At 37.0% G+C, this 23,477-nt stretch overlaps 1 protein-coding gene across 28 annotated transcripts in view; it reads right to left on the minus strand.

The window, feature by feature from the left end:
* ryr1b (ryanodine receptor 1b (skeletal)) overlaps window positions 1-23,477 on the minus strand; it is a 243,794-nt gene that overhangs the window by 136,646 nt on the left and 83,671 nt on the right. For all 28 annotated transcript variants that reach the window (XR_012393781.1, XR_012393780.1, XM_073929492.1 and 25 more), the window contains 16 exon segments: window positions 23,078-23,152; window positions 22,841-22,997; window positions 22,575-22,742; window positions 16,629-16,750; window positions 15,248-15,434; window positions 14,024-14,159; window positions 13,027-13,122; window positions 12,230-12,348; window positions 12,008-12,141; window positions 10,391-10,632; window positions 7,713-7,905; window positions 4,620-4,836; window positions 4,422-4,526; window positions 2,429-2,532; window positions 2,239-2,322; window positions 1,996-2,155 (listed from right to left, as the gene is read on the minus strand). Coding sequence is in view for 26 of the 28 variants with exons in the window: in XM_073929492.1 (XP_073785593.1) it covers window positions 1,996-2,155; window positions 2,239-2,322; window positions 2,429-2,532; window positions 4,422-4,526; window positions 4,620-4,836; window positions 7,713-7,905; window positions 10,391-10,632; window positions 12,008-12,141; window positions 12,230-12,348; window positions 13,027-13,122; window positions 14,024-14,159; window positions 15,248-15,434; window positions 16,629-16,750; window positions 22,575-22,742; window positions 22,841-22,997; window positions 23,078-23,152 (2,299 nt within the window). In the remaining 2 variants the exon portion in view is untranslated.

Raw genomic sequence — 23,477 nt, forward strand, 5'->3', positions numbered from 1 at the left:
TGTTTTCAATTGTCGCCCACAATAAGTATTCCAGGTCTGGTATATTGGTATGCTTCCTTGTTCCTGTCACCTCTGGTTGTTTTTGTCGAGTTTGTATTTGTGGATTACTTCACTTATGTGGTAACTTAGCCTGCACCCAGCCTTGTGTTTTGGATACAATGTTTGCCTTTCACACTATCATGAGCATTATCTTTTTGCCTTGCCTGTCACCCAGTTGTGAAGATTATCATTTTTGTTTTGTAAATAAAACCTGCACATGGATCCCTGGTTTAAAAGTTTTCATTACAGCTACTCCCTGCCAACAGTAAGTTTGTCACACTATTCTTTCCATTTTATTTTCTGTCTTTGTACTTTGTATGCACTTATCTTGATATATTCATTCATTCATTTTCTCATCGGCTTAGTCTCTTTATTAATCCGGGGTCGCCACAGCAGAATGAACCGCCAACTTATCATTAAACACTTAACACTTAAACATCCACACACACACACACACACTACAGACAATTTAGCCAACCCAATTCACCTGTACCACATGTCTTTGGACTGTGGGGGAAACTGGAGCACCCAGAGGAAACCCACGCGAACGCAGGGAGAACATGCAAACTCCCCACAGAAATGCCAACTGAGCCGAGGCTCGAACCAGCGACCTTCTTGCTGTGAGGCGACAGCACTACCTACTGCGCCACTGCATCTTGATATAAGTAACTATAAACATCAAGTGAATAAAAGTGATTAATATGGCATGTGATTTACGTGTGATTTAGGTTGTAAGTTTTACAAAGAACATTATATGACACAAATCTACATTAGATTATAGCCAGGAGTTGCTAAATTATTTTAGTAAAAAACATGACTATTATAAATTGTTTTATATTACTTGATGGTAATTACAGCTATAATGCAGGGGTGTCTAAACTCGGTCCTGGAGGGCTGGTGTCCTGCAAAGTTTAGCTCCAAGTTCCTTCAACACACTTGCCTGGAAGTTTTAGTATACATAGAAAGAGCTTGATTAGCTGGTTCAGGTGTGGTTAATTGAAATTGGAACTAAAATATCCAGGACACCGGCCCTCCAGGACCGAGTTTGGGCACCCTTGCTCTAATGCATCTGTCACATACTGTAAGTGTGATAAGATTTCCTATTAGAAATCCACATAAGAAAGGTTGTTAACAAAATTTTTTTCAAGAAAGGCCATTGATAACAGGTGGGTATTGTGTTTTCGATTTTCCACGCTAGCTTGCTGCAATGATGAAAATCAACGTATGTACAATTTTACTGTTGGGTTTTAAATCAGTAGAGGATTAAGCAACGAAAGCTACGCTGTCACAAATTATTTAATGTATTTGTTTTTTTAGCCAATGTAATATTATTAACTGTACTAGTTACTGGGAAATGTAATATTATTGCTTTAAAACTTTGCAAGTAACATTTTACTGCTCAACACTGCACATGTTTGGATTGACAAAATAATGTGAATAATGACAATATTTTTTCTGGACTTTCTTTTTAATTCATCACTGTCCAAACAATTAATGATAAAATGTACATATTTTAGTTTTATTTGTCATATATTATCAAAATATATATATATATATATATATATATATATATATATATATATATATATATATATATGCACTATATCTGCATTGAAGTTTGAATCTATTAATTGTATTATGTATAATTCTATAATTTCAGTTGCAGTATTATCTAGGACTTAACCACCTTTCCATAATGATCCATTTTTCGGTTGTAATGTATGATGAATTATTCAAAAATGAAATACAAATGATTGCATGTGCCTTTTAGACATAATTCATATTTCATTTTCTAGTTGTTACAGAATGCTGTAAATATAGAATTTTTTTTCAGTATGTTCTAAAGTGCTGTGTGCATGCAATAATACTTCATTACCTGATTTTTTCATTTGCAGTAGGTAAAAAAACAAATACCTCAAGGTGATGGAATCAAAAAAAGCAAAGCATCAGATTTACCTGCACAATGCTGTAGGTCCATCCTTGTCTGACTCTGTCTCTTGCCCAAACATTGTGCCCATTTTCTGCCAGCTTTTCCACCAACTGGTTCTGATTAGGCGTCAGTTTGACATGATTGAGGTCCAAAGGAGCGGGTTTGTATCCGCTGCTCATCACATAACTGAGCAAGAACCAGAAAAACAAGAAAAAGAAAAACATTACACATTAAACACACACAAAAAGTAAGGTTTAAGTTTTACATACGTTTTGGGCAATTTGATCTTTCTCAGATTCTCCTCTGCTTTCTCATCTCCCATGCCTACATGGCAGCCCAGAGCTAACAGGGTTCTGGAAAGGTCAAAGAGAAAAAAAAATGAAGTGGATGAATAAATTGGATAGACAGATGGATGCATAAGCAATGAACTTCAGATTTTGACATTCTGTAGACACTCACTTCAATGTCTCTCCAGACATCTGGAGGTTATAATTTCTCTCGGGTTCTGGAAGACTTTGAAAGTCCACTAGACACGGGTGCAACTTCTTATTATCATCCCTGAACTGAAAGAGAGTTCACATTTATTCATTTTGAAGGTATCCAACAGTAGGTTTACTTCCATCAAGAGTAAAAAAAAAAACACTTTAATTAATATTGCGTTGGTAAATGTGGACACAGTTCTCAGTGATCCAGTAAGTATATCAAATATTACCATTTCTACCTGGTGTTAAAATGCATGCATATGACATTGCAATGTGTTCTTGGATTTAGTTTTCATTACCATTAAATAGAATTATAGTACACAAAAATTGTGGGTACAGAGAGTATATGAAATAAAATATGTGTTCTTGTAATCAAGTATACATTAAATGTAGACTAAGGGGCCGATACCACTAAACTTGATTTTGAGTTCTGAAATCTTGAGGCACACTGCATTGCACTTTTTAGAAAAGATAACTTTTTAAAAATATTTTGTTAGGTAACCAACTGTATCAACAGGCTTGATGCTGGAGAGCATTATGTCTGTGATTGTTCGCACAGGGTTGACTTTTTTTCAACTGCAGGCACCCAAAGTGCTCCGTCAAAAAATGCTAGGTGTAGCAAAAAGAGCGCAAAACACTAACGCGGCTTAAACAGTTTGCAAATTGCTCACTGCTAACAGAAAACAATTTAAAATAGATGATTATAACCACAAACACACACACACTGTGTGTCACAGAGCGGGCCTCAGCTCGCTCTGATGGAGAAAACTGGGTTTAGGGGACAACAAAATTATGGCGTACTTGATAGCACTCCAGTACACAGTGTTTTATTTACATTGCTGGCAGGTGACAAAAACAGTCCACAGTGAAGAATATACACCAACACAAAATATTTGAAATGAAACGAACAAGATGTGCTTTGAATGCAAACTGTCAGCTTTAATTTAAGGGTATTTACATCCAAATCAGATGAATGGTGTAGGAATGATACAGTTTGTATATGTGCCTCCCACTTGTTAAGGGACCAAAAGTGGACAATTGGGTTCTAAGCTGTGCCATAACCAGGTGTGTGCTATTCCCCCATTAAAAGTTTTTAAATATCCTACATTTTAAATATTGCATGTTTTCAGATAACTTTTTTTAATAATGCATTAGTAAATGTCATACTATTTATAATAAATGGTGTATAATATTGTTCATTATTAGATCTTGTTAGTAAATACTTTATTATTATTTATTATTAAATTAACTAATGCAAATGTATTCTTTTATATAACATTTTTAATATATCTTTATAATAAAGTTGTCAATAAGTTTGTATTATGGCAATATGAAATTTCAACAATTATATACAGCTCTACAAATGATTTATACATAGGCAGAATTATTAGCCCCATTTTTTCGTTTTTAAATATTTCCCAAATGATGTTTAACAGAGCAAGGAAATTTTCACAATATGTTTGATAATGTTTTTTCTTCCGAAGAAAGTCTTATTTGTTTTAAATTGGTTAGAATAAAAGCAGTTTATAATTTTTCAAATGCCATTTTAAGGACAAAATTATTAGCCCATTTAAGCTAATTTTTTCCGATAGTCTACAGGACAAACCATTGTTATATAATAACTTGCCTAATTACCCTAATCTGCCCAGTTAACCTAATTAACCTAGTTAAGCCTTTAAATGTCACTTTAAGCTGTATAAAAGTGTCTTGAAAAATATCTAGTCAAATATTATTTACTGTCATCATGGCAAAAATAAAATAAATTAGTTATTAGAAATGAGTTATTCAAACTATTATGTTGAGAAATGTGTTAAAAACATCTCTACATAAAACAGAAATTGGGGAAAAATAAACAAGGGGGCTAATAATTCAGGGGGGCTGATAATTCTGACTTCACCTGTATGTGTGAATTTATTAAAAAAAATACAAAATAAAATAAAACTGACACAGACAGAGACAGAAATGCTTACCACTCCATAGGTCCAGCCCTGCTCAATACGGGTCACAGCCCAGAGCTCATGTATGTTTTCTGCAAGCTTCTCTCTGATCCGCTCCAAATGAGGAGGTAGAACAATCTACAAATAACATAAACAGCACACACTCTGACCACTGAGTCAAAATGTTTATGGCAAGCAACAGTTGAGTAGACAGTGTGTAGTTTAGTTTACCTGAGCAGTGTCAACAGGACAGGGAGTGAATGAGGTGTGTGTGAGGGACTGTGTGGGCCCTAACAGGTTTCTGACTCCTTCAAAGTCATGTTTATACTCTTTAATGGGCTCAATGCGCATCCTGTCTTTGGGAAGAAGAGCCTCATAACATGGTGCATAACCAGGAGGAGGTAAAAACTTAAAATCCCCATGACGGCCACCTAAAAGAAAGCGGGCTCTGGAAAACAAATGAAAAGCAGATCAACAAGTGGTTAAACACTATAAATGTGCATTTTTTTAAATTAGGGATGATTCAGTTTTTGAAAGAAACATTTAAAAAAAAAACTTTAAAATAATTTAATTTTTTTTATATATTTATATTTATTTAATTATTCCTGTGATGCATAAGCTCAAACCAATATTTATAAATAATATATAACAAAAATCTTCAATGTCTTTGAATATGCTGATGTGTTTAAAAAAGACTTTTTTTTTAGTTTTGTTTTTTTGTAAAAACTGTGATACATATTTAAAACCTAAAAGCAGTATTTATTTAAATCAACTATTTTGTAATATAAATCAGTCACATTCATCAATCATGCATCTTTGCTGAATAAAAGTGAAATTAAAAGGTATTTACTGGCCCAACACTTTTAGTTGGCACTGTGTTATTTGCAAAAATGGTATTTGTTTTAAATCCTAAGAACAATTTGAACTTTTTTCATCTCAATCAAATATATAATGTACAGTTGAAGTCAGAATTAATAGCCCCCTTTGAATTTTTGTTTTCTTTTGTAAATATTTCCCAAATGATGTTTAACAGAGCAAGGAAATTTTCACAGTATGTCTGATAATGCTTTTTCTTCTGGAGAAAGTCTTATTAGTTTTATTTCGGCTGGAATAAAAGCAGTTTTTATTTTTTTAAACATCATTTTAAGGACAAAATTATTAGCCCCTTTAGGCGAATTTTTTTTCCAATAGTCTACGGAACAAACCATCGTTATACAATAACTTGCTTAGTTACCCTAACCTAATTAACCTAGTTAAGCCTTTAAAAATCACTTTAACCTGTATAGAAGTGTCTTGAAGAATATCTAGTAAAATAATATTTACAGTCATCATGGCAAAGATAAAATAAATCAGTTATTAGATATGAGGTAATAAAACTATTATGTTTAGAAATGTGTTGAAAAAAAAATCTTCTCTCCATTAAACAGAAATTGGGGAAACAAATAAACAGGGGGGCTAATAATTCTGACTTCAACTGTATATTTAATTCTTATATTATGTACAAACTAAAATCATCTGTTGCTATAATTTCTATTAAAATCTCTGCAAAGTTGTTGCAGACTTTTATTTTAGTATGTTGACATGTTTTCTTACTGAAACTGAATATTGAGTAGAGGACAGGGTTTTATTTTTGCACTTCCCCTCTTTCACTTGCGGCAAACTAATGATTAGAGGGGCATAGCTATGCATATCTCATCCAATCCAGCAAACTGATGTCCTCAGAGAAGGCCTTGTCTGCCATTGCTCGAGGTACCACTGTTACACTTTTGCTGAGTTGGTTGACAAGCCAATGTCTTGGGGTTTGGCCGCTGCTTTTATAGGCTAAACTCCTGCCTTTTTGGGACCTGGGAGGTGACCAGGGTCAAGAAGGTGTCAAAAGCTAAAAGTCTAAATATATGCTGATGTTTAAAATATTCCATGTTTTCAGACCATAATAATTTTAATAATGCATTAGTAAATTTTAAAACATTTATAATATATGGTGTACAATATTATTCATTATTAGATAATGCTAGTAAATGCATTAATATGAACTAACTACTAATGTATTTTAGATAACATATAAAATATTCCTCAGAGAAGGCCTGACTGCCATTCCAAAGCAGAAGCAAATGATTAGATTTTGATAAAAGATCATTAAAATAAACAGTTTTATTTTCAGTGGATTAACTTGCATAGATTACTTGTTCAAATGAAAGCTACCAATGTACTTTTTAGGGTTAATTTCTTGATTTGTTATGGAAAATCTACAACTCAAGTGCAACCCATGACCCCTATGAGGTTTAAGCTGTATACCTTTTTTAGTTTTTGTAAAAAAAAAAAAAGTCACTCTTTTTTTCTTAATATCTTATTATTAGTGCTGGACAAAGATTAATCACTTGCAAAATAACATACACGCATACATGCATTTATTTAAGAAAATGTTTATTCATGTTTTTAAAATATATGTGCATATGACACAAATGATCTATAAATTTTAATATATATGACAAATTTAAATGTAAATATCTATAAAAAAATAGTTTTTATAGTGTTGTTTCTATGTGTGTGTATCAAAAATACATAATAAATATACATGTATATGCCCAGCAGCCACAGGATATCAACATGACATCAGATTAAAGTTGGGACGTTGCAGTTTGTTTAGAAATGAATATCTGGTTAAATTTAGAACTCAACATCAGATCAATGTCAATGTTCATCGTCCAATCTAAAATCAGCCAAATATCAACAGTTTGAGGTTGTGTGGACATTACCACTATGATGTCTATCAGACATTAAATTGTGGTTGTCATACCTGACGAATAAATGTCAGCATTTGACGTCAATATGACATTGGTTTAAAATGTTGGCTCGACATTGGATTTTAGTCACTTTCCAACACAACCTAAAATCAACGTCATTTGACTTCATTATTGGACGTCAAAATATTGATGTCCTTAGACGCTGGCTAGACATTGAATTTTGCTCACCTGACGTCACAGCCTAACTCCAAATCTAACCTAATATTAACGTCTTAAATATTATCTATCTATCTATCTATCTATCTATCTATCTATCTATCTATCTATCTATCTATCTATCTATCTATCTATCTATCTATCTATCTATCTATCTATCTATCTATCTATCTATCTAACACAATTATTTTGTCAATTATTTTGTCAAAACAAACTTTTATTTTTGTATTATTTGCCCAGCACTACCAATAGATACTAGCTTTTATGTGGACTTTAAATTTTTATAAGAAAAATAATACTTATTTAATTAATAACTATTATAAAAAATACAACAATAATGATCAAAATAGTAATGTTTAATTACTTCACTCCAGCAGAAAAGCTAATGGCAGGGAAGAACAAGCCATCTAAGTTGAAGTTCTCAAACATTCCCTGGACCGGATGGCCATTGATGCGGAAGGAGATACTGGGCACGCTCAGATCCAAACAACAACTCACGACATCATCAGCTGCCAAGGCATGCTGATTGGGCGAAGCCACCTGACGTGACACATGACCTGCACAGAGAAAAATGGCAGTTTAAAGACCATAAAAACTCCCATGCTGTGTAAAGAATAACAATGATGCTTTGCATGAATTATTGGAGTAACTTTAATTAAACTGTAAAAATATATGTGAATATAATATAAATATTTGTTTAAACTTGATACAGTGGTTTGCTATTATTTTACTCATAGTTCATGCATCAAATAATAAAAAGAACATCACCAGCATTAATAAATTACACTAGGCAAACCATGAATAACTGTATATGGGTTTTTCCACAGAAATATTATGAACATATATTGAGTGTTACTGTACTGTACAGTAAACAAAATAAAAACTTACAAGCAGTGTTTAGAGGGCACTCATACTAATGCTCACCACTGCCTAGGCTACATGTCCACCAAAGCATGTATTTCCCAAACAATGCCATAACTTGTGGCTGAAATACAATATAATATAATATAATATAATATAATATAATATAATATAATATAATATAATATAATATAATATAATATAATATAATATAATATAAATAATATAATAATATAAATGTAAATGATGTACTGAGTGTATATTTCCCAAAGTCATGGTTGCTCTGTCACAGATCTATTGTTCAAACCATGTTAGTTATAAAATTATGATGCTCTATATGAGACGGAGTGACAATTTAATTAGAGAAAATCTGCATTCAATTATTCTTTATTTGTTTTATACAAATTAGATTCTTTTACATGAACAAACACATGCATTCCTTTTCAATATTAATGTAAACGGCACATTTAGAGCCTATATTTCTTTTACAAACATTATGGAGAATATTCCATATTCTATTCTAAACAAAACCACCTTTAATAGCTAGCATATACAGTAGGCTAATATCTTGTCTTAAATAAACCAGATATATAGTCAAATAATTATGCACAAACAACTTTTGGTCTATTTATTTTGTTGTCATAATTACATTTATATTCAGAAATTCAATATTTTTTGTTTTCACAGATTTAACAAATTTCCGCTCGTCAATCCTAGGTTGTCCATAGCTTTTAATAATAATAATATTAATAATTCCTTACATTTATACAGCGCTTTTCTGTGCACTCAAATCGCTTTACACATGGAGGAGGGATCTCCTCATCCACCACCAGTGTGCAGCATCCACCTGGATGACACGACGGCAGCCGTTTTGTGCCAGACCGCACACCACACACCAGTTGATTGGTGGAGAGGAGGTGATGATTATGATGATTATGATATGGGGAGGGTTAGGAGGCCATGATGGACAGACCAGTGGGCAAATTTGGCCAAGATGCCAGGGTTAAACCCCTACTCTTTTTCAAAAGACATCCTGGGATTTTTAATGACCACAGAGAGTCAGGACCTCAGTTTAACATCTCATAGATGCCACTCACTGATTAGTATAGAGTCCCCGTCACTATACTGGGGCATTAGTACCCACACAGACCGCAGGTTGGGCGCCCCTGCTGACCTCACTAACACCACTTCCAGCAGCAAGCTAGCTTTCCCATGTGGTCTCCCATTCAGGGACTGACCGGGCGCAGCCCTGCTTCAGATGGCGATCATGTGAGAGTTGCAGAGAACTAGCTGCTGGCTACAAATCATAATTAAGCCACGGCTGCATTCAAAATGGCATAAATAATTTACAAAGGGAGAGCAATCGTCAATCTGAGCAGCGCTAAAACTGAACTGTAAACAATTACTTTGAAAGCAAATTACATGTGAGACACATAGCATTAACATTTTTTTGTATCATTTAAAGTGGATGTTGGTAGGTTTGAAAGGAATAGAGCATAGGGGAGATGAATAGAACACAACCAGGAACTATGCTTCTAATTACTGCCCTAAAAGTGTAGTTGCAACCACACTTGTTTGTGACACAGTTTGCGAATGTTCCTTGAAACCATGGGAAATAGAACTATGATTGTTGCAATGAAACTTTTGACCTTTTGGCCTTCAGAAATAAACCCCTGAGCATTTGTTTTGTGTTGTTGTCAATGGTAGTGCCGTGTTTTTGAGTACCTGCAGATCCTGAGCACTGTGTTACAAAAAATGTTTGAAAAATGCAGCGCCCATCAATGACACTTTTGAGCTAGCTATCAAATCACCGTGGAGGAGGGGCAGGGCCATACCACCCCCACAACAACTTGTAATGCAGCTGAGTAAAAAAAAAAAACACTGCAGTGCAATATGCTCACAGCTGAACGTTAATTGAACAGCGCTTGCATTTCTCTAGTCAAAAAAATGGTCCGGACATGCAGTAAAACTAAAAATATGCATTTAATCTGGCAAATATTAGAAAAACAAGATAAAATTACTGATATTTGACAAACATCCTTCTGCCAGCAGGTGGCGCTACAACTGCAACTGAATATTGGCATGTAGATGTCATCAGGTGTAGACCCTTATCAAATAAGATTGGTATCATTTGAAATGTTGTAGTCACGTGGAAAAAAGTAGACAAGATCAAGCATGTACCTGACCACAAGTGAAGTCCATCAAAGCCATAAGAGTAGAGGTCATCACCCACACCGTTGCCCCCCCAGCCCTCTCCTCCTCCTGGGTATGGGCTGAAGCCTTCAGTCATGGCCCAGCCCACTCGCAGATGAGTGGCCTGAGCCGTCACAAATGACTCCACATAGTCCACCATTACCTCAAAATACCACTTCTTATACTGGGTGGAACCTTCACAAGTCCCCAAGAAGATATTGGGCCTCACACTATGAAGAGAAAGTTACATTTATGCAGTTAACAGTTTGAAATTATTTCAGTTAAGTGAATTTGTACATCTTTGGAAAAAATTTCTTGCAGGAAAAAATAAAAAATATTTATTTTTGTAAAAACTATTGTATATTTAAAAGCATGTAAAAATATTTTAATAAAAATATACATTCAAATATAGCATTTATTGAAAAAGAGTGTAATTCTTCTAGATATTTTGATTATATAAAAATGGATACTTTAGATTTGGATCAAACTATAAAAACCTTCAATTAAAAGCTTGACTTTACTTTAAAAAGTGAGTAAATGTTTCTTTTAAAGCAATTATTTGAATTTTAAAAAGTGAGTAAAGCTCTTAAGTCAACTCAAAAATTTGAGTTACAACAGGTTTACTAAGATATTTTATAAGTAAAGACAATTTATTGATTTTAAGGAAACACATTTACTAATTTTTTAATAAAAGAAACTAATCGCTTTTTGCAGTACATCAATATACTATTGTGAGGTCAGATTTTCGTCTGAAATATGAGAAGAAAATCTGTTCTATGAGATTAGAAATTTAATATATGTTATATATATATATATATATACAGTTGAAGTCAGAATTATTAGCCCCCTTTTGATTTTGATTTTCTTTTTTTAAATATTTCCCAAATGATTTTTAACATAGCAATGAAATTTTCACAGTATGTCTGATAATATTTTTTCTTCTGGAGAAAGTCTTATTTGTTTTATTACAGCTAGAATAAAAGCAGTTATAAATTAAAAAAAAAAACGTTTTTGCTACAAAATTATTAGCCCCTTTAAGCTATTTTTTTTTCGATAATCTACAGAACAAACCATCGTTATACAATAACTTGACTAATTACCCTAACCTGCCTAGTTCACCTTATTAACCTAGTTAAGCCTTTAAATGTCACTTTAAGCGTATAGAAGTGTCTTGAAAAATATCTAGTAAAATATTATTTACTGTCATCAGGGAAAAGATAAAATAAATCAGTTATTAGAAATAAGTTTTTAAAATTATTATGTTTAGAAATGTGCTGAAACAATCTTCCCAAAACAGAACAGAAATTGGGGAAAAAAATAAACAGGGGCGCTAATAATTCAGGGGGGCTAATAATTTTGAGTTGCAGCTGGAAGGGCATCTGACACATAAATAGGGTACTAAGCCAAAGGAAAGTGAGTCAGAATATTTTATTTTATTTTCACTTTTCTATTTATTTTACAATTTTATTAAGCCTCACAGATACAAAATATATTTAGTATTTAGAATTATCCTGTAAAACTATTTTTTTACCATATAGTGGACATGGCAAAAACGTTTCAGCATTAATAATAAGTCAAAAATCACTATATTTCAACAAATAATACCTTGAAGCATAGTTAACGATGTTAGTCTGCAGTAGCAGGTCACGACCCGGAAGTAAATTTTCGGTGATGAGGTTTTGATTGGACCTCACAGCAACACCGTTACACACACACAGAGACCGCAACACGTCCAAAACCTGTCCAGAAAAACAGAGAGGTTGAGATCTTCTATGTGTGATAAACTGCTAAATGCTAGTTTAACTTAAATCAAGTTTGCAATAAGACCTTATGGTTTCGTCCGTGTTTGTCTAAGAGAGAAATGATGGACTTGATGTGATTCTCCTGAATGATGTTCAAGACTTCAGGACTTTCAATCAAAACACAGTACAGCACCTCGAGAATGCCTGGAGATCAAGAGATCAACAAACACTTATGAAGAGTAGAAACTATGTGTGACAATAATGTTGGGTAAGTTACTTAAAAAAAAAGTCATTACTTTCTAATGATCAATTACACCATTACAATTGCATTAAAATTACTTTTTTAAACATAAACTAATTACATAAAAATGACTTAATACTATTCATACAAATCTTAAACTGTAAATAGAATAGAAATGACAGGGTTTTAATTGCTATATATTTCATTGTTTCTCAGGCATAAGCAATTGTTTGACAGGTCTAACATTCTTTTGCGCTGCCTCTCTGAATGTATTGCTTATATTTTCATGAACTAATTATTTTGTCAACCAATTTTTTTAAGCATACTGTATGCAATCATCCTGATAAATGTTACCGTCTATAGATGAAAAATCAAACTGCTTTGCAAAACATTTTTGTATATCAAAATACAATCAATCTGTTCCTTTGAATTGATTTATACAGATCTGTTAAATTAATAAACAGTATTTGAGCCAAGTAGGTTATATGTAACCGTAATTAACTTATCTGAAAATTACTTCACTTTTTTGGCAGAAAAGATATTTAATTACAGAAATTAGTTATTTTGGAAATAATTACACCCAACACTAGTGGTGATACGTAAATAATTGTATTTTTTTGAGGCATTTGTTGAAGATATACCTGATGAAGCTTCCAGACGATCCAGTTTACTGACCAGCCAGTCCAGATTATCACAAAACAGAGCACAGTTAGAACGGTTTCCTCTGATCAGAGATGCTGAGAAAAGAGACATATTCACACACAGTATTATAAAAAATTTTAAAAATAAACATTTTAAACTGCACTATTTTACAATATTACTGTATTTTTAAAATAAAATAAATGCAGCTTTGGTGAGCATACACATTTTTTTACGTCCCAAAAACGTAAAAACCATGGTATCAATATAAAGCATTTTATAAAGCTTAATTTATTTGGCTAATAGCTCAGTAAGCACAGTAATATTGTGGATTTTTTTGCAATATTAAAGTACTTTACAGCATAATTATTTTAATATAATTTATTTACATGATAGCAGATCCAACTTGATGCTAGATTATTATTAACAGTTATTAATGTACAAATATTAATAGTGGTTCTTAATATCAAAGTTGCAAGCAGTTTTTTTTATTTATTTTTTTTTTGCTTTACATTTTTGTCAAAACAATCAATTGATCATCATTTATATTAAATATAGAAATCTTTTGCATCTTAAATGTCTTGTCATGTTTGATCAATTTAGGGAAATTAATCCTTAGAAAATGATATTCATTTATAATTTAAAGCAAATATATATATATATATATATATATATATATATATATATATATATATATATATATATATATATATATATATATATATATATATATATATATATATAAAATATAATTTTTTTACATTTTCCCAAGTGTTAAAATCACAGTATTTGAGTGTATCCAAAAATACTGAGTAACCATAATTGTTTTTAAATTTAAAAACTTGTATAAAAACAACATATTGAAAGGAATAAAGCAGGCATGTGTAAGACTGAAGACTGTGGAAAATTCAGTTTTGCCGTTGCATGAATGAATGATTTTTAAATGCTTTAAAATATAAAATGCATATTTTAAACTGTAACATTTGTATATTTAGTCACCAAGCAGCTCATAGAGCAAATTGACGATCTCTTTCCAGGATTCAGCTGCTTCCTCTCCAGCAAACTCAGAGAAGTGTGCAGCAGTGTTGTAGACGTTCAGCCGGTCGATACATTCCAGCACGATGGTGATCATCCCCTAAAACACAAACATTAAACAATCTCAGAAATGCAGTCTCAGACACATGCACTCAATAAATTTAGTAATGTCATTGTGAGGGGCGGGGTTAGGTTAATGCATGGCATAAAGTCTTAGCTTGCTTATGCAAGTTTGTCCTCCAGAATTAATAACAATAGAAAAAAAAAAGAGTGGGAGAGTTTAGCTGATGCAGTTAATGCAGTGGGGTTTGAACATCGCACTATGAGTGAATTCAAAAATAAATAGTGCGATGTAAAGATGACAAATTTTGTAGTGTGTATTTAGCCTATTAAACATTAATAAGTGTGTGTATTATGTTAAATGCATTTCAGCATCACATATTATTTGCACATTTATTGAATGGAAATGTTTCTGATTCACGTATGCAAATTGGACTTCAGATGACGCCTTTATAGCAATGTGCGTGTAGTCAATCGCTCTGATTAGATAGGGAAAACCGGCGATCGCTGCAAGTTGCACTTTAATGTTTGGCTTGTCAACTGTATGTTATGGAAACCTTATATAACTGCTAGACATGCAGATAATCCCGTCCCATACAGCTGCCATTGCACGGCTCAAAGATACTTTGTAGTGTGTAATTTAACACAACTGCCTCTAGGAGTCGCCAATGAAAATAAAACAAACTTACACAAAAAATGCACGCACACCAGACATGAAGTTGGCGTGGACCATTGCACATTCTCACGTTCATTTCATCGTTACTAAATCCAAACATGAGCATGAAACCTGGCATACGCAAAGTTTTTGTGCGTACGCAGCATTGATACATAAGGCCCCTTAGATTTATAAGTTTAATTTTTTCATTTATTGTATTTTATTTTACAATATTTTGAAAAAAAAACTTGAAACTGGTAACCACTGGCATCCACAGTACCATTATATAATGGCTATCATTTCCCAACATTTTTAAAATATCTTCTTCTGTGTTCAATAGAAGAACGAAACTCAGACAGGTTTGGAAAAAAATTGATGGAGAGTAAATCATAACAGAGTTTTACTTTTTAGGTGAAATATCCCTTAAATGCCTGTCGACACCATGACACGCACACACACACATACACACACACCTCCTCTTGGAAGAGGTTCTGTCGGTTGCGTAGCGAGCGCAGTTTGGTCTGTTTCTCCTCGTGTTCCAGCTCTTCCTCTGGAGGTCTGAAGTAGTGGATCAGATCCTGAAGGGACAGAATCACTCCATCCAGAGGCAGAGACACTGGACCGGGTGATTTGTTCTTCCCACTGAGAGAGTCCAGACCTCTGACATGTCCAAGACAAAGGAGAGGACACATATGCATTTACACAAGAAACAAACACATACAAGAGAATATAAGGTATATGTCTTCCTGCAAACCTGCAAAGGGCTGTCAAAATTAGCGCATTAAAGCACATGATTAACTTTAAATATTTAACGCGTAAAAAAAAGAAATAACGCAAATAACTCAGTCACAGTTTTTTTATTTCCTGTTGTGGCCGACGTGTGTTCAGGGAGGGCGCGTGCATAGAGGTGACCAAGGTGGCTGAGTTGGGCACAAACCCCCCGGTCCTCACTTTCATCCGCGAACCGGTCACTTTTGGGTTGAGGGCGGCATGATTGCCGTTTGCCTAGAGTGCCAGTTCAGCTTGCTCCAGCTCTGAGTGTGTTTAACGTGCAAAGAAATTTGGGATTTCTCAGACAGGGATGTAATAAGTAACAAAAAGTTAAATATCAGAATAAATAAATTAATAAACAATTCAGCTAAAAATCTTCTTTATTGAAGGAAAAAAATGTCACCTACTGTACATGGCCTGAGCATGAGTAAATAAGCTGTTCATTTTCATTTTTGGGTAAACTATCCATTTAAATTTTATAATAAAATCAAAAGAAAAAGGAAGACTTTTCTTTTTATCAAAAGTAACAAAAAGATAATAATGGGATGGGACAATGTCAATATTAATTAATATTATTAATATTAATGCTTATATTATTTATTTTCCAATTTTATCAATGTTAAAAAAAACATTTCTATATTTTTCGGGAAACTAAGATTTGTTTATAATATTCAGGATTTTTTGTTATAACATATTTTTAGTATTTTTTATAAGTGTATTTCAGTCATATTTGATTAATTCAATGCTTGGGTAAAAATAATAATAATAAAATAAAAAAAACATTGATTCTCCCAAATTATTCATAATTCAAACATAGTCAAATTACAATACCTAACAAAAGTAATTACTTTAATAATTAAAATTTTTATTATGTCATTTGTAATCAGAAAAAAAAAGAAAACACACAAAAAGCATTTGGCCAAAACTTTTCCACTGCTTATAATAAACCATTCTTTTCCTTATAAAACAAAATATGTAGCTGCTAACTATTGCTAAATTCTCACAATGTCAATGCTGCACTAAATATTCAGCATCATAAACTGTACAGTATGCAGAATGTTATAATGTGATGAACTGCCGTACTTGATGAACTGTGTAAAAAGGCCTGTGGTGCTGTAGATCATACGAGCCGCCTGGGACTCTTCTGTCTGAGAGCGAGAGCAGGTCAGTGCGTCATCCATATGGCCCTCTTGATGTAACATGACCTGAAAAAAAAGACAGAAAGACTTTGATTTATATGTTCAATCTTAACACTGTAAAAAATGGCTTGACATTATTTGCAACAGACTCATAAAAAAATGAACTTGAAGTTACATTTTTTCTTGCACATTTTGCAGCAGTTTTGACATTAAAATGCCAAGCAAGTGGTAATAAAAGAGTGTTCAGTGGCAATGCATTACCTCAATAGTTCAGACACTTATTGTGCAGTTCAGAAATTAAACGGGTAATGTGTTAGCATATTTAAAATAATCTAAGAATGATTTTAAAGCAATCATGTTGTTTTTGGCTTTTACACTGCTTCTATTGAACTATAAAACTAATTATAACATGTTTATAGTCAAAGTCCAGACATGAAAATTTAAATATGTAGTGTTTTGGGTTGATAACAATGTAAAAGATTCAAAGTAAATCGGCACACTGCCACTTTAGCTCTCAAAAAATGTTATTTAGTCAAAATTACAAAAACACTACGTTTCGACCGACATGGTCTTCATCAGGTAAAAACACCTGATGAAGACCATGTCGGTCAAAACGTAGTGTTTTTGTAATTTTGACTAAATAAAATTTTTTGAGAGCTAAAGTGGCAGTGTGCCGATTTACTTTGAATCTTTTGCTACTTATGTTTGTTTTTTGATCGTGCACCTGCCTTCAAGATTTTTCTAGATGTGCGCACATTTCTGTTTTTTGCTTGATAACAATGTAACCATGACAGTACACATATTAAACATTTGAAAGAAATAGTTCAAACAAAATGTTAATTTACTCCAAAAGCTCTATTTTGACAATCCAGGTGCAAAGTCCAAAGCACAGGGCGCAAAAGCATTAAGGGCGTGTCAGAATCCACTTTTGCTATTTTGAGGACAGAAGAATCCGCCTTGTTCCATGGCGCATGGTCTAACAGGGTTCAGCTTATTCTCTTAATGATTTATAGGTGTGTTTTGAGAATAAACCAATTAGAGTCTCATCTCCCATTCCCTTTAAGAGTCAGTTGCGTCGCGCTTGGCTCATTTGCTATTTAGAATTGTCAGGGTTCTGCCACTCTGATCTTGTAAATTCTTGTTTTGGTGGCAGATCTCGGACACTACTCGTGTCTGGTCCTGTTTCTGTCTCTGTGTGCGCGCGCGCCGTCGTGGGTGTACGCAGAGTGTGCGCGCTCCTGCTTGACGCGGCCGCGCGCGCGCTCTGCGTCCCTCAGACGCGTGCGCTCTTGTACTCGTGTTTGTGTTTTCGTCTGTCAGCAGCATGGTGTTTCATTCCCAGCGTCTCAGTCTTGTTGGTTTCGGTTTTGGTCGGCGCTGGGATGAAGCATGCATGCTGCATATGTGAGCGCATGGTGAGTGTTTTCATTCATCGTGTGCTCGTGTCTTGCGTCTTTTGTCAAAGCACGTGGCTCGGTGTTTACATTGTGGTCACGTGTTTTTGTCGTGTGCTTCAGTGTTGTGTTATGTGAGCGCATGGCTTGTATTGTCTCTCTGTGTCATGCGCTCTCCCGTCTATTGTCTTGTCCCACCCACCTTGTTACCTTGTTTGTAATTATTATTTTCACCTGTCCGCCTGTCTGTTTATTGGTTTGTCTTTCCTATTTATTCTCCTAGTGTGCTCTGTTCTGTGCTGGTCCGTTATTGATTGTTTCCTTCCCTGTTGTACGAGGTTTGCTGATTCCGCTCTACAACAGTGGTTTAAAGTTGTGTCTGCCAAGTTCCAGATCTTGTCTAGTTACGTGTATAATATAATGTCGTGTTTTTCCCCACATGGGGAGATTTGAGTTTTGTTTTTGTTTTATTTTTCAATAAATTCTTCATTCTCCGCATTTGGGTCCTCGCCTCCTCTTCATCACCCCCATTCCCTGACAGAACGGACCAGCCAGAATGAGGACCCAGCGGAGTGAAGATGGCTCCTTCGCTAGCCGCATTATTAAGTTGCTGAATTTGCAGTCACTGAAACAGTGTGTCTTGAATTTGGAGGAGTTTGCGGAGAAATTCCGCAAGGCAGCTGAGGGGCTGAATTTTAATGACTGGCTGCTTATGACCCACCTAAATTTTGCTCTGGACAAGCCCCTTCTTCCTCTGCAGATCCAGAGAATGGTGGGCTGGTCATACCAGCGATTTATTAATCACATGGTTTAGCAGCAGGAGAAAGGGATCCTTCAGAAGGAGAGGATCCCTCGCACCACCACCAGCGCCGCCTCCCAGCCCCTGAGCGCCCTCCAGTGTCGGCTTCAGCCCCTGAGCGCCCTCCAGTGTCGGCTCCAGCCCCTGAGCGCCCTCCAGTGTCGGCTCCAGCCCCTGAGCGCCCTCCAGTGTCGGCTCCAGCCCCTGAGCGCCCTCCAGTGTCGGCTCCAGCCCCTGAGCGCCCTCCAGTGTCGGCTCCAGCCCCTGAACGCAGCTCAGTGCCGATCCCAGTCCAGCTCCTTGCCCTGGCGGCGCCACCCAGACGTCTTGCCCTGCCGGCCCCAGCCCGGCTCCTTGCCCTGTCGGCGCCACCCAGACGTCTTGCCCTGCCGGCCCCAGCCCGGCTCCTTGCCCTGCCGGCGCCACCCAGACGTCTTGCCCTGCCGGCCCCAGCCCGGCTCCTTGCCCTGCCGGCGCCACCCAGACGTCTTGCCCTGCCGGCGCCACCCAGACGTCTTGCCCTGCCGGCGCCACCCAGACGTCTTGCCCTGCCGGCGCCACCCAGACGTCTTGCCCTGCCGGCGCCACCCAGACGTCTTGCCCAGCCAGCCCCAGCCCGGTTCTTTGCCCTGCCGGCGCCACCCAGATGTCTTGCCCTGCCGGCGCCACCCAGGCGTCTTGCCCCGCCGGCGCCACCCAGGCGTCTTGCCCCGCCGGCGCCACCCAGGCGTCTTGCCCCGCCGGCGCCACCCAGGCGTCTTGCCCCGCCGGCGCCACCCAGACGTTTTGCCCAGCCGGCCACAGCCCGGCTCCTTGCCCTGCCGGCGCCACCCAGACGTCTTGCCCAGCCGGCCCCAGCCCGGCTCCCTGCCCTGCCGGCTCCCCTCTGGTCTCCAGCCCAGCCGGCTCCCCACAGGCCTCCAGCCTCAGCCCAGCCGCCTTCAGCCCTGCCGGCTCCCCAGCAGCGGCCTTCTGTCCAGCCGGCTCCCCTCAGGCCTTCTGTCCAGCCGGCTCTTGTCAAGTCGCCTCCAGCTCAACCGGCTCTCTACAGACCTCCTATCTTGTCTCCCCTGATAGACTCTCCCTGGGTCGTCCCTCCTGCTCCTCCCTGGTGTTCCCTCCCTGCACCCTGGACGGACCCTCCGGCTCCACCCTGGCTCCCTGCCGGGCCCCCCGACCCACTGAATCCACCCTGGACTGTCCCTCCTGATCCTCCCTGGTCTTGCCCTCCCATCCCTCCCTTGTTTGTCTTGTTGAGTCCGGCTTGGCTTCCCTCCCTCCCCTCTTCATGTCGTCTTGCCTGTTCACCTCCCTGTCTAGTGTTTGTTGATGTTGTCTTGTGGTGTTTCTTGTCTGTCTTGTACCTTGTTGGATGTTCCCTTTAGGGACGCCAGGTGGCGTCCCTTTTGGGGGGGGGGTAGTGTCAGGGTTCTGCCACTCTGATCTTGTAAATTCTTGTTTTGGTGGCAGATCTCGGACACTACTCGTGTCTGGTCCTGTTTCTGTCTCTGTGTGCGCGTGCGCCGTCGTGGGTGTACGCAGAGTGTGCGCGCTCCTGCTTGACGCGGCCGCGCGCGCTCTCTGCGTCCCTCAGACGCATGCGCTCTTGTACTCGTGTTTGTGTTTTCGTCTGTCAGCAGCATGGTGTTTCATTCCCAGCGTCTCAGTCTTGTTGGTTTCGGTTTTGGTCGGCGCTGGGATGAAGCATGCATGCTGCATATGTGAGCGCATGGTGAGTGTTTTCATTCATCGTGTGCTCGTGTCTTGCGTCTTTTGTCAAAGCACGTGGCTCGGTGTTTACATTGTGGTCACGTGTTTTTGTCGTGTGCTTCAGTGTTGTGTCATGTGAGCGCATGGCTTGTATTGTCTCTCTGTGTCATGCGCTCTCCCGTCTATTGTCTTGTCCCACCCACCTTGTTACCTTGTTTGTAATTATTATTTTCACCTGTCCGCCTGTCTGTTTATTGGTTTGTCTTTCCTATTTATTCTCCTAGTGTGCTCTGTTCTGTGCTGGTCCGTTATTGATTGTTTCCTTCCCTGTTGTATGAGGTTTGCTGATTCCGCTCTACAACAGTGGTTTAAAGTTGTGTCTGCCAAGTTCCAGATCTTGTCTAGTTACGTGTATAATATAATGTCGTGTTTTTCCCCACATGGGGAGATTTGAGTTTTGTTTTTGTTTTATTTTTCAATAAATTCTTCATTCTCCGCATTTGGGTCCTCGCCTCCTCTTCATCACCCCCATTCCCTGACAAGAATACTGTACAAACACCTCAAAACTCCTTAAATCAACATATTTAGCATTTCAATACTTGTAAACAATGTTATTTAGTATTATGCTGAATTTACCTCACACATTTAGGGCCCTATCATACACCTGGCGCAATGTGGCGCAAGGCACGATGCAATTGTTGTTTGCTAGTTTCAGCTTGGCGCAAGAGTCGTTTTGACGTTTTGCGCCACGCTGTTTAAATAGCAAATGCATTTGCACCCATAGGCGTTCTAGTCCAAAAAAGGAGGTGTTTTGAGGTGCATCGCTGGCGCCTTGCTATTTTGAGAAACTATAATAGTCTGTTCTATAGACCAGAACAAAGCCGGTCTAAAGTCTAGCGCAGAGCGCGTTAGTTGTGCGCCTCCGTTGCACATTGCTTAATACACACAAGATGTAGAGCAATACGCAAATATCTTTACATTTGAAAAATAATTAAAATATTAAGGATATATTTAGGATATAATAAAAATGTATAAATGGAATAAATATAAAGGATTAAAATATTACAAAACATATTATTTTTTAGCCTACATAAATATAAAAACCATACTTTCATGCCTTCTTCATTTTGGGGGCTTTTTCAGTTTATTCGTGACAATTTGCTTTCGTATAATGTTATTAATATTAGCAGTATTATTTATTATATGCATATTTATATTTGTTTTTTTTAAACAAGCTTAGATTTTTCCACTTGTCAGGTTTTAGACCATATTGGACACAGTATGTGTATTTGGATATGTTTTTTGACCACACTTCGTTATGATTGTTCATTTATTCGTTTGCTGGAAATTAGAACTGAATTTAGAAATAGTTTTGAAACAAATCTTTGCGCTTAACAAACTAAATTAATTATTTATAGGCTATTGATGTCTGTGCATACAAGAAGATTCCCTATCCACGAGAATGAAAGTGAAAGTAAATAATGAGGCCTTATCTCTCATTTTCTCATTTTCTCTCATGTATGCTTTGTTTAATTGTTTTCTCTCTAGGGAAGCGTTCAGTTTTTACACTTACAAAGTCACCATGTAAATAGAAAATGCACCATGGCGCGATGCAACTGACTCTTAAAAAGAATGGGAAATGAGACGCTGATTGGTTTATTCTCAAAAAACACTTATATCTCATTAAGAAAATAAGCTCAACCATTTAGACCATGTGCCACGGCACAAAGCAGATTTTTCCATCCTTATATTAGCAAAAGTGGATTCTGACACGCCCTGAATGCGTTTGCGCCCTGCTCTTTGCACTTTGCCCATGGATTTTCAAAATAGACCCCTTAATGTCTATAGTTCGGGGTTGTACTGCCTTGTGTGTTTACTTCATCTGTAAACTAAATTGAATTGTGTGTGTGTGTTTTTCCACATTTTTTGAGTTTGTGTGAAACATGTTTTGTTATCATGTGGTTTGGAATTAACTGAGCTTCATTACCCTTCTCTTCATGGTTCCCAGGCGAGCCGCTTTAGCATCTAAAGCAGCATATGTGAGCCACAGGCCTGTAGAAATATGCTGCATAAAGCACATGGACTCGCCATACTTGATCTCAGGAATACCCATTCCCTCAACATCCCGCTTTTTCTTCTCCCCTTCCACTTTCTCCTGTTCTCCGAGAAGAAGAAATATGCAGAAAGAAAAAATAAGTGGTTAACATTTGCAGACTAACATTTCAAGTAGTGTTTATATGAGCTGAAACAGACTTTTGAGGCACGGAAGGAGAAGGCAGATTGTTTAGTGTTTGCTTTTTCTGGATCCAGAACCATCAGGCCCTTCTCATCATCCAGACACAGATATCGACCTGTTGTGATGTGGCGAACGCGGAACGCCTGACCCCACTTCATGTGGCTACCGCTCCATCTGCACAGAAAAAAACTTAATGTAGAACACATTTTCCATTAGTAAATAAGTCTAAGGTAAGAGAAGAAAGATTGTCTCACCCGATTCTCAGAGGCTCAAGTCTCCACAATGAGCGGGCCTGACTACATACCGCCCCTCCTTCATACTGCGCAATCCTAGACAGAAATGGACATTACAAAAAATATATATATAAACAACACATCAAAGGGATAATTCAACCAAAAAATAAAAATTTAAAACCAATGAGTTTCTTTCTTCTGTTGAACACAAAAGCATATATTTTGAAGAACATTAGTAGCTGGTGTAACCCCGCCGGTCCTACACCACCCAACCCACTCTGAGCTGGTATCGACCCAGCAAACTTCCGCATGGGAGTCGGTTGCTCTACCAATGAGACTAAAGACCATGGCTTCTAGAGTCTGTCGCTAGAGCATGTTTGAAGTTCAGAGGAGTGAGTTTACCTGCACAGCACATACTAGC

The sequence above is a fragment of the Danio rerio genome, chromosome 18, assembly GCF_049306965.1.
Source record: "Danio rerio strain Tuebingen ecotype United States chromosome 18, GRCz12tu, whole genome shotgun sequence".
NCBI lineage: Eukaryota > Metazoa > Chordata > Actinopteri > Cypriniformes > Danionidae > Danio > Danio rerio.